This window comes from Rhinopithecus roxellana, chromosome 1, assembly GCF_007565055.1.
Source record: "Rhinopithecus roxellana isolate Shanxi Qingling chromosome 1, ASM756505v1, whole genome shotgun sequence".
Lineage (NCBI taxonomy): Eukaryota > Metazoa > Chordata > Mammalia > Primates > Cercopithecidae > Rhinopithecus > Rhinopithecus roxellana.
In genome coordinates this window covers 130,990,804-131,006,002 of record NC_044549.1, presented here as the reverse complement: position 1 = coordinate 131,006,002, position 15,199 = coordinate 130,990,804, and the positions used below count along the sequence as shown (strand labels likewise).

At 47.8% G+C, this 15,199-nt stretch overlaps 1 protein-coding gene across 1 annotated transcript; it reads left to right on the top strand.

Moving 5' to 3' along the window:
• The first annotated feature begins 1,277 nt into the window (after nt 1-1,277).
• EIF2B5 (eukaryotic translation initiation factor 2B subunit epsilon) lies at nt 1,278-12,021 on the top strand. Its single transcript, XM_010366198.2, has 16 exons — nt 1,278-1,952; nt 3,007-3,131; nt 4,024-4,209; nt 4,301-4,478; nt 4,569-4,649; nt 6,714-6,791; nt 7,053-7,365; nt 8,551-8,696; nt 8,919-9,060; nt 9,182-9,283; nt 9,457-9,564; nt 9,732-9,822; nt 10,119-10,242; nt 10,802-10,927; nt 11,305-11,415; nt 11,593-12,021. The coding sequence occupies exons 1-16, from the start codon at nt 1,758-1,760 to the stop codon at nt 11,650-11,652; spliced, it is 2,166 nt and encodes a 721-aa protein (XP_010364500.1). The 5' UTR covers nt 1,278-1,757; the 3' UTR covers nt 11,653-12,021.
• Nucleotides 12,022-15,199: the final 3,178 nt, after the last annotated feature.

Sequence of the window (15,199 nt, the reverse complement as noted above, 5' to 3'; positions counted from 1 at the left end):
ACAGATTATGTATATGTGGTTTCCAATATATTTCAAGTAAGTTTTTTTCTAAAAAAAAAAAAAAAGTTTGAGAGAGTCTTCCTGAAACTCATCTATTAAAATTATATCCATATAGCTACCAGTCTACAGAATTTTAAGACCTGGATTTACTATAAGCACAAATGCTTTTCGGCAGCGGATTCACCACTTCCCAACTTCCCAAGGTTGCAGGAATCATTTAAAATAAATTCTGCAATCGGACCTACTTTCCATAACCCCTCGCCCAAGAGTGTGTGTGTGTGTGTGTGTGTGACCTATTTAATTCCTCCCCCCGACCCCCATTTCTACCTCTGGATTTGTAGGGCAGTTGAACATTCCTTTTCTACAACGTGCATTCATTTAATTGAAAACTTTTACTTAATTGCCTTTAGACTTTCCTTTTCCAGGATAAATCAAACGGTTTTCGTTCAGCACCCTAACGAGGGAAGAAATGACAGACTCCTCGGTTCCACGAGGTGAGCGCCGGAACACGACGGGTCAAGTCGGAATCGCCACGTGGAAACAACTCTCAGCATCGCAAACTCCAAATCCCGACGTGCAACGCGGGGCGGGATGGGAAGTTTGCAGGAACTGCAGAAGCCTGTGGCGTGGAACCTGGACAGGTCCCGTGCAGAAAGGGTGCGATGCCTTGCAGAAAAGCTCCTTGCCTCCCAAATGACGCCCAGGCTTCCTGCCTCCTTCCACCGCTTTCCCACGGCCCCGCCCCTCTGCAGGGTTGGTTTATTCCCCGCAGCCACCGCTTCTTTCCCCAAAGAGAAAAAGGTGCTGCTGCGCTTTTTCAAGCCTTGGACCTTTACGCCCGCACTTTCCTCTGCCCAGAAAGCTTACTGCTTAATGCCAGTACAACTTACTGGTGTGCCTGGATTCACCCCCCTCTCCACTCTGCTTAAGACAGAGGAGGCTGATAGGCTGGAAGAATGAATAGATGACATAAAACAGTCATTGTTATCCCCACATAACTTGGCAGCAAGATTGTGGAACTCTGCAGTCTGACAGATCGGGTTCCAATACCAGTTCTTCCACTTACTAGATGAGTAAACTTCCTTCATCCTTCTGAGAGTTCAAGAAATGTTTGCTGAACGAATGAATAAGATGTTTTGCAGAGATATGTGACGAATTAAATGAGATAATGCTTGTATCGTGCCTAGCTCAAAATCAGCGCTCAATGGAATTACTAGTCTCCCTACTATACGCCACCTTCTCTATTTATGCAGGTTCTGAGTTACCTCAGCGGGGGTACATCTGGCTCGGTTCCATCTCCCCAAGGCGCTGGGTTCCCAGAAGTTTCCAGAATGAATACGGAGGGCTACATATTTCACATGCGCGGGGCGGGGAAACTGCTGGACGATTACAGGCTCCGGATGGAGCTGGCCCCTTCGTGGCGACCACAAATCCTATCACGCTGCAAGAATCTCGGCCTGTTCACAGACAAATGAAGGCCGAAGATACTTGCAGACCGAGTCTGACGTCTATGGGACCCCACCCCTACCCTGCGCCTCCAGGGGCCGGGATAACCGCGACCGGTCCCCACTCCTCGCGCCTCCGGGATCAACCTCAGAACTCTGTGGGCGTCCGCGGAAGACGCATGCGCACTGCTCCCTTCTCGTCTCCTCCCCTTCGTTAATTAGTTCATCGCAGTTCAAGTGCTGGATCCTTTTTGTCCCTTATTGCGTGCGGTGTCAGCTTCCTTGCGGAAGTGGTGGCCGTGAGAGAAGAAGATGGCGGCCCCTGTAGTGGCGCCGCCTGGTGTGGTGGTTAGTCGGGCCAACAAGCGCAGCGGCGCGGGGCCAGGAGGCAGCGGTGGCGGGGGAGCCAGAGGGGCGGAGGAGGAACCGCCGCCGCCCCTACAAGCAGTTCTGGTGGCCGATAGCTTCGATCGCCGCTTCTTCCCCATCTCCAAGGACCAGCCTCGGGTGAGCGCCGCGCACGCGAGCAGCCAGAGGGCAGGAAGTGTGGCAGGGCTGGAGCAAGTTCTCCTTTCGGCTACCTACTACGGCATGCCTTTGAAGGACTTGTGTCCGTACTGTTATCCTAAAACCAAGTTTACGTGGTTAGGAAGGAGGCAGAGGGACTGTTTTAAACCCTGATGACTGCTGACCAAGTTAGTGGCCGGCAGATTTGGGCATTCGTAATGCTGTACACCTCAGGTTTGAAAGGAATGAAGAGAGCTAAATGTAGAAACAGCGCTTGAGAGAAGCCTTCACGCGGGGATTCAGTGCCCCTAGAAGAGGCTGCGCTGCTTTTAACCTTGCAGATGACGGATGCTTAGGTGAAAAGAAACGACCTTTTGCCTCTGAAAGGGCGGTAATACGCCTTAAAAAGAACTGGCTAGATCTCAGTCAGTGTACTTTTTTTTTCCCCCTCCAGGTTCTAATGATAGCCGGTGCTATCTGTCGAAAGGACAAAATGGGTTTAGTGGTTGATTGCCATCAGCCCCCGAGTTGTCTAGACAATGGGGTATTGAACTCAGCTGGGTCGTTCAGCAGCCCTCAGTTCAGAGAGAGGGAACTGCATTGGATTTAAGAAAATCCTCTCTAATTCCCTCGAAAAAGCCTAATGGCTGTTCATTTTTGAAAAGTAATGGGAGATGGTTAACCTCTGACACTTAGAAAGGGATCAAGGAAGGAAATCTTATGGGGAAGAAGGCCTTAGCAATGCTTAAATTTATGGAAATATGATTGATTTCCAGTATTATCCTTTGCCAGCGGTGAACTGTCATTCTGTCACAGCTCTGTGTCTGATACAAGGCACATAGAGTCTGTACTTACCATCCCCAAATTGCGACATTTCAGACTCAGGCTTAGAACATGACATGAACATCAAAGGCAGGAACCTGTTTACCTTTGAATTGGAAAGATACAGCAAAATTACACCATTTGGAAATATTAATAGAGGAGTGAAAATTGTTGCAGTGGGGTATCCAAAGGGATTCGAGACCTCAAATTTTTTTCATCTTCTATCCTTCAGGTCCTCTTGCCCCTGGCCAATGTGGCATTAATTGACTATACTCTGGAATTCCTGACTGCCACAGGTGTACAGGAAACATTTGTCTTTTGTTGCTGGAAAGCTGCTCAGATCAAAGAACATTTACTGTAAGGCCCTGCAACTTTTCTTCTTTTCTTTCCATGTTTCGCCATCTTTTTCCAGTTTCTTCAGGATGAATGTAACTAAGGGGAAATGTGAGAAGGGAAAAATGTGTCTACTTAGATGTCATTGTAAGTTCTAAGGGTATTTTCTACACTTATCAGGAGGTGAGCAGCTGAAACTTTGTATCTGTCTGCCTTGGGTTTTCTGTGACAAAGATTAAAGAATAAACTTGGGTTTTTTCTTAATCTCATTATAAAGTTTTGTCCCAGTGGACTTTGCTTTTATTTAATGGCTTCAGTATGGAAGTTACAACGATAACATCTTTGTTTTCCCACAGAGTTTCTAAATCTTGTTTGTTCTCACCTTCAAGGATATAAATGAGTTCCTTGTCATCTTTGTATTCCCACTGCCTAACTCAGTCCCAAGCATGTAGTGAGCACTTACATGTTTGTTGAAATCTTGAAAACATCAAGAATCGCATCACTTATGGAAGTCTAGGAAATAAAGACTAGGACATTAGCATGGTCTCCATCAGACAGTTCCTAAATGTTACATGGATTGCAGAAGGGGAAAGCTGACATGAAGTGTGTTCCCAGGGTACTTTGTGTACCCTAGGCTTCAGCAGGATTTTGAGTTCAAATTGATGTTTAGGGACAAGGGGTCAAGGTATGGAGGGGAAATAACCATGTTTCCTAACCCATAAAACAAGACTGGTGACACAGGATGCTGAAAGCATTCATTGTAGTTCATGATTCTCTTTGAAGTTAAAGACGCTGGCAAGAACCCAAAAAAGCCATCGAGAAGGACTGTGAATGCTGGATGGGGGTGAAAAATGGGGAAGGCTCAAATGATATTTATGCTTGATATATTCATTCCCCTCACCTTCCCTTCCTTTAGGAAGTCCAAGTGGTGCCGCCCTACATCTCTGAATGTGGTTCGAATAATTACATCAGAGCTCTATCGATCACTGGGAGATGTCCTCCGTGATGTTGATGCCAAGGCCTTGGTGCGCTCTGACTTCCTTCTGGTGTATGGGGATGTCATCTCAAACATCAATATCACCAGAGCCCTTGAGGAACACAGGTCAGGTTGGGAAAATGACAGGAACAAGGGTTAAAGACCAGCAGAGCCCTGAGACTGCTTTTTGCAGTTCTCTCCCTCCTGTCCTTTATAGGTTGAGACGGAAGCTAGAAAAAAATGTTTCTGTGATGACAATGATCTTCAAGGAGTCATCCCCCAGCCACCCAACTCGTTGCCACGAAGAAAATGTGGTAGTGGCTGTGGATAGTGCCACAAACAGGGTTCTCCATTTTCAGAAGACCCAGGGTCTCCAGCGTTTTTCATTTCCTCTGGTGTGTGGATATCTGGGGTCCTTTGAGGTGGGGAAGTGACAGGCTTCAGTGGGAGAAACGAATTAAAGTCCTTATAACTTCTCCCCACAGAGCCTATTTCAGGGCAGTAGTGATGGAGTGGAGGTTCGATATGATTTACTGGATTGTCATATCAGCATCTGTTCTCCTCAGGTGAGCTCTTAAGGGCTGGGGCTGCACACCCAAAGAGTAGAACTCTGTGTGTCTGTTATTGTACCCTTAGAAGGCCAGGGTATATTTCCTCTCCCTCTTTATTTTCATTATTTTTATTTTATTTTTTGAGACAGAGTCTCATTCTGTTGCCCAGGCTAGAGTGCAGTGGTGTGATCCCAGCTCACTGCAAACTCTGCCTCCTAGGTTGAAGTGATTCTCTTGCCTCAGCCTCTTGAGTAGCTGGGATTACAGGCACACACCACCATGCTTGGCTAATTTTGTATTTTTAATAGAGATGGGGTTTCACCATTTTGTCCAGGCTGGTCTTGGCCTCCCAAAGTGCTGGGATTACAGGCATGAGCCACCACACCTGGCCTTATTTTCATTTTTATTTATATAAGTTTTGAGACAGGGTCTCGCTCTGTGGCCCAGGCTGGAGCATAGTGGCACTACGACAGCTCACTGCAGCCTCAACCTGCCGGGTTCAGGTGAACCTCCTGCCTCAGCCTCCCGAGTAGCTGGAACCACAGGCGTGCACTACCACTGATTTTTGTATTTTTTTGTAGAGACAGGGTTTTGCCCTGTCCAGCCTGGTCACAAACTCCTGAGCTCAAGCAATCTGACCTCCTCGGCCTTCCAAAATGCTGGAATTACAGGCATGAACCACCACGGTTTTTGTTGTTGTTGTTTTGAGACAGAGTCTCACTCTGTCGTCCAGGCTGGAGTGCACTGGCACAATCTCAGCTCACTGCAGCCTCCGCCTCCCAGGTTCTAGTGATTCTCCTGCCTCACCCTCTCAAGTAGCTGGGACTACAGGTATGCTCCACCATACCCGGCTATTTTTTGTATTTCTTAGTAGAGATGGGGTTTCACCATATTAGCCAGGCTGGTCTCTAACTCCTGACCTCAGGTGATCCTCCCGCCTTGGCCTCCCAAAGTGCTGCAATTACAGGCATGAGCCACCGCACCCAGACTTTTTTTTTTTTTTTTTTTTTTTTTGAGACAGAGTTTTGCTCTTGTTGCCCAGGCTGGATGCAATGGTGCGATCTCAGCTCACCACCGCAGCCTCCGCCTCCTAGATTCAAGCAATTCTCCTGCCTCAGCCTCCCAAGTAGGTAGGATTACCACCACGCCCAGCTAATTTTTGTTTTGTTTTTTTTTTTTGAGACAGAGTCTCACTCTATCGCCCAGGCTGGAGTGCAGTGGCCGGATCTCAGCTCATTGCAAGCTCCGCCTCCCGGGTTTATGCCATTCTCCTGCCTCAGCCTCCCGAGTAGCTGGGACTACAGGCACCTGCCACCTCACCCAGCTAGTTTTTTGTATTTTTTAATAGAGACGGGGTTTCACCGTGTTAGCCAGGATGTCTCAGTCTCCTGACCTCGTGATCCGCCCATCTTGGCCTCCCAAAGTGCTGGGATTACAGGCTTGAGCCACCGACCCGGCCTAATTTTTGTATTTTTAGTAGAGATGAGGTTTTCCCATGTTGGTCAGGCCGGTCTCGAACTCCCAGCCTCAGGTGATCTGCCTGCCTCGGCCTCCCAAAGTGCTGGGATTACAGGCGTGAGGCACTGCACCCAGGCTTTTTTTCTTTTTTAGAATCTGTTGTAAAGCAAATATCTTGTCTCCAGTATCCCACTGGGAGTCTCTTTGGAATTCTGGTCCATGTCCAGCTGTCATAGGGTTTGCTAGTTCTCTGGGGGTTTATCTGTGCTCCTAGAGAATAGTACTTAATCCTGGCCGAGCGCAGTGGCTGAGGTGAGTGGATCATGAGGTCAGGAGTTTGAGACCAGCCTGACCAACACAGTGAAACCCCATCTCTACTAAAAAAAAAAAAAAATACAAAAATTAGCTGGGCGTAGTGACGGGCACTTGTAATCCCAGCTACTTGGGAGGTTGAGGCACAAGAATCACTTGAACCCAGGAAGTGGAGGTTGCAGTGAGCCGAGATCATGCAGCTACACTCCAGCCTGGGCAACAGAGCTAGACTCGTCTCAAAAAAAAAAAAAAAAAAAAAAAAAAAAAGAATAGTACTTAATTCTAGCCCACTCCACTTCCCTTCCACAGGTGGCGCAACTCTTTACAGACAACTTTGACTACCAAACTCGAGATGACTTTGTGCGAGGTCTTTTAGTGAATGAGGAGGTGAGAAAAGTCTTCCAATGCCTCTTTAGGAGAGAGGAGAAGGCTATGATTGTATTTCATGCTGGTAACTTTTGATCCCTTTTTGTGTTTTATTGAGGCTTAGGAGGGAGGAAAAGCTGGGGGCAGGAGGAACAGTACACAAAGAAGAGGCTTTGTGGCAGTGAGAGGCAGAGGGGAGCTTACAAGGATTAGAAAATTTGTACTTTGGGGCATTCTTCCTGTCTTTCTTGCTTAGGTGACCTCCCTTTCCTTCTCGTTCAGATTCTAGGGAACCAGATCCACATGCACGTAACAGCTAAGGAATATGGTGCCCGTGTCTCCAACCTACACATGTACTCAGCTGTCTGTGCTGACGTCATCCGCCGATGGGTCTACCCTCTCACCCCAGAGGCAAACTTCACTGACAGCACCACCCAGAGCTGCACTCATTCCCGGCACAATATCTACCGAGGGCCTGAGGTCAGCCTGGGCCATGGCAGCATCCTAGAGGAAAATGTGCTCCTGGGCTCTGGCACTGTCATTGGCAGCAATTGCTTTATCACCAACAGTGTCATTGGCCCTGGCTGCCACATTGGTGAGCACAGGTGGGGAATCAAGCCAACCATCCTAGGAACAGGAACCTGGGAGGTGCATGTCTCTAGAAACACAAGGGATGGCTACACAAGGGACAGTCCCTGGGAATAAGGAACTAGAGTGGCTACCTCAGGAAAGGAGGAAACAGGGATTTGAAAACAGCGATACCTTAATTTGTGGCCTGTGAGCCTCTCATTGGATGACTCTTCACATTCCAGGGTACCCTATAGTCACATTCAGGAGCAAGCAGATAATTAACATGCAGTAACAACATCTATTTAGCACATTACAGTTTACAAAGGGCTTTTATATACATTGTTTCATTTAATCCTCATAATTTACAAATAAACAGGCTCAACAAAATTTTCTTGCCCAAGGTCATTGGCAGTAATGGTGGGACCTGAATCTGGGTTTTCTGATTGTTAGTCCAGTGTTCTTTTTAGTCTACCATAACTGCCTGGTTGGCCTCTTGGTAACTCATTTTGGTTGCAGTAATGTGATGCTTCTAATAGTACTTCCCCTTTCCAAGAACAACAGTAAGGCTCAGATTCTAGGGGCTGAGTGTGGTGGCTCATGCTTATAATCCCAGCACATTGGGAAGCCATGGTGGGAGGATCGCTTGAGCCCAGGAGTTCAAGACCAGCCTGGGCAACCCCTTCTCTGCAAATGATACAAAAATTAGCCAGGTGTGATGGCACGTGCCTGTAGTCTCAGCTATCCGGGAGGCTGAGGCAGGAGGATTACCTGAGCCCAGAGGTCGAGGGTGCAGTGAGTCATGATCATACTACTGCACTCCAACCTGGGTGACAGAGTGAGACCGTGTCTCAAAAGAAAAAAAAGACTTGGATTCTAAAATGTACCAGAAGAGGTGGAATTATTTGGTTCTGCTTGTAGACATAGATATGATTCTAATAAGGTTTTTTAGTTCAGAGGGTCCCCAGAAATCCTGAAGGTTCTCGGGTTCTTAAGCGCTGTATATAGTCTATAACTGTTGTAAACTTGGTGAAGTATCTTCTCTTCTCAAGCTTGGGCTTAGGAGGTGAGTGGGTGTTTCTGGTGACTTGTGGGATGGGGAATGAGAGCTAGGTGGGAGCTGTGCTGGTGTCAGTCACCCCGTCCTCTATGAAGGGCTGTGCTCTGCAGCTGGTACCCTTAGTGACCCAGAGGCCTTCCCATCCTGAGCCAGGTGATAACGTGGTGCTGGACCAGACCTACCTGTGGCAGGGTGTTCGAGTGGCTGCTGGAGCACAGATCCATCAGTCTCTGCTTTGTGACAATGCTGAGGTCAAGGAACAAGTGACACTGAAACCACGCTGTGTCCTCACTTCCCAGGTAAGACCTGATGTGTACTGTGCACAGGCCCCAAATTGCATGGCAGTCACATTGAGCCAGAAGGGACATTATTTCCACCCATAATCCTGAGTTGAGAGAACAAATCCGGTGGTTTCATTTACCATCTAGGCTTAGTTTTAAAAAAAAGAAAAAAGTTGCTCTCATTATCAGGATGCACTTTTCCTCCACACACTAATGGTTCTGTTGTTTTTTTTCCCCTAGGTGGTCGTGGGCCCAAATATCATGCTGCCTGAGGGCTCGGTGATCTCTTTGCACCCTCCAGATGCAGAGGAAGATGAAGATGATGGGGAGTTCAGTGATGATTCTGAGGCTGACCAAGAAAAGGAGAAAGTGAAGATGAAAGGTGTGAGATTCGACAGGTGTGGGGCATCTGTGTGTCTCGCTGCCTCATAGAAGAACCAGTGTTCCCTCCTGGAGGGATTGGTGTTTCTGCTGGGCCCTCTATAGATCATTGCCTTTTCCAGGTTACAATCCAGCAGAAGTAGGAGTTGCTGGCAAGGGCTACCTCTGGAAAGCTGCAGGCATGAACACGGAGGAAGAGGAAGAACTGCAGCAGAATCTATGGGGTGAGCTAGGCCTGATGCCTGCCCTCCTACTGAATCGGAATATTTTGAAGGATAATGAATACTTCAGAGTCGCATTACTTATTCACTCCTTTATTTATGCAGACAGGGCAGGTATATTGCTCTCTGTCAATGGCTCTTTTTTTTCTTTTTCCTCACCCATTATGGCTTCTCAGGACTCAAGATCAACATGGAAGAAGAGAGTGAAAGTGAAAGTGAGCAAAGTATGGATTCTGAGGAGCCGGACAGCCGGGGAGGCTCCCCTCAGATGGATGACATCAAAGGTGAGTGGCCAGGGGAGAAGTGCGCTGGACTGGTTTATTCTCTGCCTGGATCAACTAGCCAGAGGCTTATGTTCCTCAGAAAGGGTTTGGTATCAAGTCAAGACTGGATGACTTAGAGCATTTTGGAATGATGTTGGCCCATGAACTTATTCTTGCTTTGATTCCAGTGTTCCAGAATGAAGTTCTAGGAACACTACAGCGGGGCAAAGAGGAGAACATTTCTTGTGACAATCTCGTCCTGGAAATCAATTCTCTCAAGTAAGAGTAGCCCCTCCCTGTTCTCCTCGGGGTGATCCCAGGAAGGTAGAGGCTTTCTCATAAGCGTTTCTTCTCCAAATAGGAACGTATTCCTTTGAAATCCCAAATGGAAAGACCAATAGTATTTGGAGCAAGGAGAGCACTATTAAGTTCTAGCCTCAGCATAGACTTTCTCCTTCCTAAACCCTCCCCTGCCATATTCCATCCAAATTCCTCTTCAATGTCTGTCAGTGTCATAGTTCTAAGCCTGCTGAAAGGCCAGTGAAGGCCCTGGTGTCACCCCAGTCTCCCCACAGGTATGCCTATAACATAAGTCTAAAGGAGGTGATGCAGGTACTGAGCCACGTGGTCCTGGAGTTCCCCCTGCAACAGATGGATTCCCCGCTTGACTCAAGCCGCTACTGTGCCCTGCTGCTTCCTGTGAGCAAAGATCGGAGCTGAGTACAAGGGATTGGGTAGAGGCAGATACACATCCTTGCTGTACTTGACTTTAAAGGAAATCAGGAGTAGACTATCCTGTTATATTGGGTGTATGACTTCTGGTTCCTTTCTCCTTGCCTCTGGAAGCTGGTTGGGCTCTAGAGCAGCCTTGGCTGGTTCAGAGGGGTCAGGTTGAGTTCAATGCTGACTGGCCTTTGAGACTCCAGGATTCATACCATCCTAGGCCCCCAAAGGCATACTCGGAATGGACCTGGACATTCAGACTCTATGGCAGCGATTTGACCCAACACAAGATCAGCGTCTGGGGTGGGAATAGGTATTTTGAGGCAGCCTATAGCATCTGATCCCCTTTCACCTTCCCTAAGGAATCTGTTTTTCCCAAACCCTGTCAACAACTCCCAAGTCCCTCTGACATAATTCCACAGAACCTGTATCATCTCCCTCTTGTCCACCCATGTCATCAATATGGATTTGCTTGGATGTCCAGGCACAGGTGAATGCTCAGGAATATATTGCAGCTCCCTTCTTTCTTCCATAGCTGCTCAAGGCCTGGAGCCCTGTTTTTAGGAACTACATAAAGCGTGCAGCCGACCACTTGGAAGCGTTAGCAGCCATTGAGGACTTCTTCCTAGAGCATGAAGCGCTTGGTATTTCCATGGCCAAGGTGAATATGACCTCAAGCCTCATTCTTCTGCACTTGCTTTCAAATGAGGGTTTGTGACCCCCGTGGGAGACATAAAATAGAAGCTAATGTGCATCCAGTATGGACCATCCACTCCCCCAATATCATGCTTATTGCTAGAATAGTACAGCTTGAAGCCGGGCTAGTAAGGTAGCCATCTGGGAGGTGGTCTGGAAATGTGCAAAGCTCTCCCCAGCAATAGTTCCAGAAGTTAGACCTGCCCCAGGAGCAGAGCAAACAGCTCACTCTTGTCCATTTTGGAGGAGGCTACTCAGTGCATAGAGGGATCTGAGGGCTTGCTAGAGTATCCTGCTGGACTCTCCAAGGCCCCTGAAGTTCCCTTTATTGGCCTTTTGCAGGTACTGATGGCTTTCTACCAGCTGGAGATCCTGGCTGAGGAAACAATTCTGAGCTGGTTCAGCCAAAGAGATACAACTGACAAGGGCCGGCAGTTGCGCAAGAATCAACAGGTGCGTCAGGCTGCCCTCCTCTCACCAAGATGGTTATCTCATTCCCAGATCCTGGCCCCTAGACTCTCGGGTGGTTGGTTTCTAGGGCTCTGGTTGTTAAAAGCTGTTTATCTGCCGAGGGGAGCAGGAGAGTTATGTGCACCTCCCCCAGCTGATCTCTCCTTTGCTTCCTTATAGCTGCAGAGGTTCATCCAGTGGCTAAAAGAGGCAGAAGAGGAGTCATCTGAAGATGACTGAAGTCATACTGCCTGCCCCTGTGGGTGTGATTGAGTGCCCTCCTGGCTCCTGTGCTGGGACAAGTAAGGAACTAGCTGCAGAGGGATGAATGACCACCATCCAGGCTGAGACTGAAAGGAGCAGAGGCTGGAACTACAGTATTCTCTCCCCTGCTAGCAACCATGTGCCTCGCATCCTGACTGTGGAATTGGGATGTGGAAAGTGGGGCTGGAACAAAGCTTCTGCCTAGGGAGGAGCTAAGCAGGCCCTGCAGTTGGAGGAAGGCCAGAGGAACAGCTTTGTGCTCTGGCTTTCCCTCAGGGAACAGCAGAGAGCAGCTGGCTCTCTCTGCTGCTTGTATATGTTAATATTAAAAGAGAGAGGGGTGTATTTGGTTTGTCTCCATCCCTGACTAATCAGCCAGTGAAGTATGTGACCAGAGTCACATGGTAGCCTTTCCTTAACACCTGGGGGAAAGGGAGGACAGAAGTTTCCAGCCACTAGGTGGTACTGTGGTACTTTGCTAATTAACCTTTCCCGTGGTTCATGGGTAGCAGAGGGCCGAGGTTCTTTTCCATCCTCTGGGGACCAACTTGTGATCCTGGGGTGGTGTGCCTAAGCCCATTTCCATAGAGTCCCATTTTGAACACTTCTCTGCCAGAGGGTTATGTTGCCAACCATAAGTAAAGCCCATTAGACATGTCAGTTCCTCTCACATACCTTTTCCAGTTGATCTGGTACTCGTTCTGTCAGGAAGCTGGGCCAGTCTTCATCTTAAAAATAAGGAAATCAGCTCAAGGTCACATGACTCTTGAGGGATAAAGCTAAGGACTTGACCCTCAGAATCCAGAACTCTGTACTTCAGCATATTGTGTTTCAGTGAAGGGGAAATTGGCCCCACAGACAAATATAACCCAGAGCCAGTAATGGAAGTCCCAAGAACACAGGAAGGCCCTGTGAAGGGTGCTTTCCCGTGAGAGTGTTTACTATGTGACAGGTAAATAGTTTTCACATATTGTTTCATTAACCCTCACATGAGCCCTGTGAAGTCTTATCCCCATTTTCATATAAGGTGCCTGAAGCTCACAGAGCTTCCCTAACTAGTAACTAGTAGAGCCAGGTTTGCTATTGGACTCTTGACCTGGAGCTTGTCACTTTGCTGTATTGCTTTAACTTCAACCAAAAGAGACATGCCTTTCTGTCTTTTCAAGTTCCTTCTCTTCATATAGAGTGAGTCAATAATTTTGGCAGGGTGCAGTGGCTCACGCCTGTAATCCCAGCACCTTGGGAGGCCAAGGAAGGTGGATCACCTGAGGTCGAGAGTTCGAGACCAACATGGTGAAACCCCATCTCTACAAAAATACAAAAATTAACTGGGCATTGTGGCAGTCGCCTGTAATCCCAGCCACTCGGGAGGCTGAGGCAGGGAGAATTGCTTGAACCCGGGAGGCGGAGGTTGCAATGAGCCGAGATTGCACCACTGCACTCCAGCCTTGGCGACGGAGCAAGACTCCACCTCAAAAAAATATAATAATAATTTCCTTTAGTGGTACTTAAACTGTGGCTAATGTGACTGTTGTAACAAGTGATGCTCTGCCCCCCATCCCTACTGCCCCAGACATTACAGATCAAATGGTTGCCTTTATTCATTTTAGTTGGGTAGAAAGACATAAACTGGCCCAGGCACGGTGGCTTAACACCTGTAATCCCAGCACTTTGGGAGGCCGAGGCGAGCAAATCAGCTGAGGTCAGGAATTTGGGACAAGCCTGGCCAACATGGTGAAACTCTCTGTACTAAAAATACAAAAATTAGCTGGGTATGGTGGCGGGCACCTGTAATCCCAGCTACTTGGGAGGCTGAGGCAGGAGAATCGCTTGAACCCAGGAGGCGGCAATTGCGGTGAGCCAAGATCGCACCATTGCACTCCAGCCTGGACGATAAGTGAAACTCCGTCTCAAAAAAAAGGTATAAACTGAGGACATGGTGACTGAAGTCTTGGAAGTATGAAGGCATCACTGGAAAAGGAAAAGACAGGCTGGCCAGAGTTTAGCTTAATTTACTTTTCTAGTAAATCTCAGTTTCTGTCTCATCAGGTACAGGATCTAGTATCTCGTATGAAGATTCTGGCATTATGGCATGGACCTAGTACAGTGAGACACAAGTAACTTACAAGGCATCCCTGATCTGTACTGAATGTATAGCAGAAATCAGAAGTAGTCTAAGGAGCTTTTTCGGAAAGAGATTACTTCCAGTTAGGGTGATTAGGGAAGGCCTTACAGATATTTGATGCTGGAGTGGCCTAAAAAATAGAAGAGGCTGGAAGGATGCATTAAAAGCAAAACAAAAACTTTCCAGTTAAATATAGAAAATTAAACATATTAGCTTTTATGTCCCCTCCAAAAACTCTACTGAAAACCAGTAAAGGAATTATTTTAAAAAGGCGTGTGACCTGGCCGGTCTCAGTGGTTCACACCTGTAATCCCAGCATTTTGGGAGGCCGAGGCGGGTGAATCACCTGAGGGCAGGAGTTCAAGACCACCCTGGCCAACATAGTAAACCCCTATTAAAAATACAAAAAAAAAAAAAAAAAAAAAGGCGCAGTGACTCACGCCTGTAATCCCAGCACTTTGGGAGGCCAAGGTGGGCGGATCCCCTGAGGTCAGGAGTTCAAGACCAGTCTGGCCAACATGATGAAACTCCACCTCTACTAAAAATACAAAAATTAGCTGGGCATGGTGGCAGGTGCCTATAATCCTAGCTACTCGGGAGGCTGAGGCAGGACAATCACTTGAACCTGGGAGGTGGAGGTTGCAGTGAGCCAAGATCACACCCCTGCACTCCAGCCTGGGGGACAAGAGTGAGACTTCATCTCAAAACAAACAAACAAACAAACAAAAAAAAATTAGCCAGGTGGCGGGCGCCTATAATCCCAGCTATTCAGGAGGCTGAGGCGGGAGAATCACTTGAACCTGGGAGGTGGAGGTTGCAGTGAGCCGAGATCGGGCCATTGCACCCCAGCCTGGGGGACAAGAGCGAGACTTCATCTCAAAAAAAAAAAAAAAAATTAACCAGGCATGATGGCGGGTGCCTGTAATCCCAGCTACTCAGGAGACTGAGGCAGGAGAATTGCTTGAACCCAGGAGGCAGAGGTTGCAGTGAGCCGACATCGTGCCATTGCACCCCAACCTGGGTGACGAGTGAAACTCTGTCTCAAAAAATACATATAATAAAGCCATGTGACCCAGTGATAAGGAAAATAGGAGGTGACAATGAATGAGAGATGCCAACATTTTGGAAGATGAAAAACAGAAGAGTCAACAATGACTTAACAGAGTAGAATGAGTTGGGTTCTACCTGCTGAGGGAGTTAGTGGCAAGAAGTAAGCCAATGTGCCCTTCTGAACCCAGAAAAGGTTCAGCACCTCACAGGAGGGTATGGACAACGCTGAGAACTAGGGGTGGGGTGGAAGGAGATTACTCGATGATCTGTATAAGAAAAAGCCCCGCCAAGTCCCAACTGCATCTGATCCAGCCGAGTGATTACGCCTACTTCTCCCCTGCATAAAAT

What these genes read in the sequence shown, in the direction of transcription:
- EIF2B5 (XM_010366198.2), top strand. Translation starts at nt 1,758, where the DNA reads ATGGCGGCCCCTGTAGTGGCGCCGCCTGGTGTGGTGGTTAGTCGGGCC. An exon ending in TCAGATGGATGACATCAAAG is followed by an intron (nt 9,565 to 9,731) that starts GTGAGTGGCCAG and finishes CTTTGATTCCAG; the next exon opens with TGTTCCAGAATGAAGTTCTA. An exon ending in TTGGTATTTCCATGGCCAAG is followed by an intron (nt 10,928 to 11,304) that starts GTGAATATGACC and finishes GGCCTTTTGCAG; the next exon opens with GTACTGATGGCTTTCTACCA.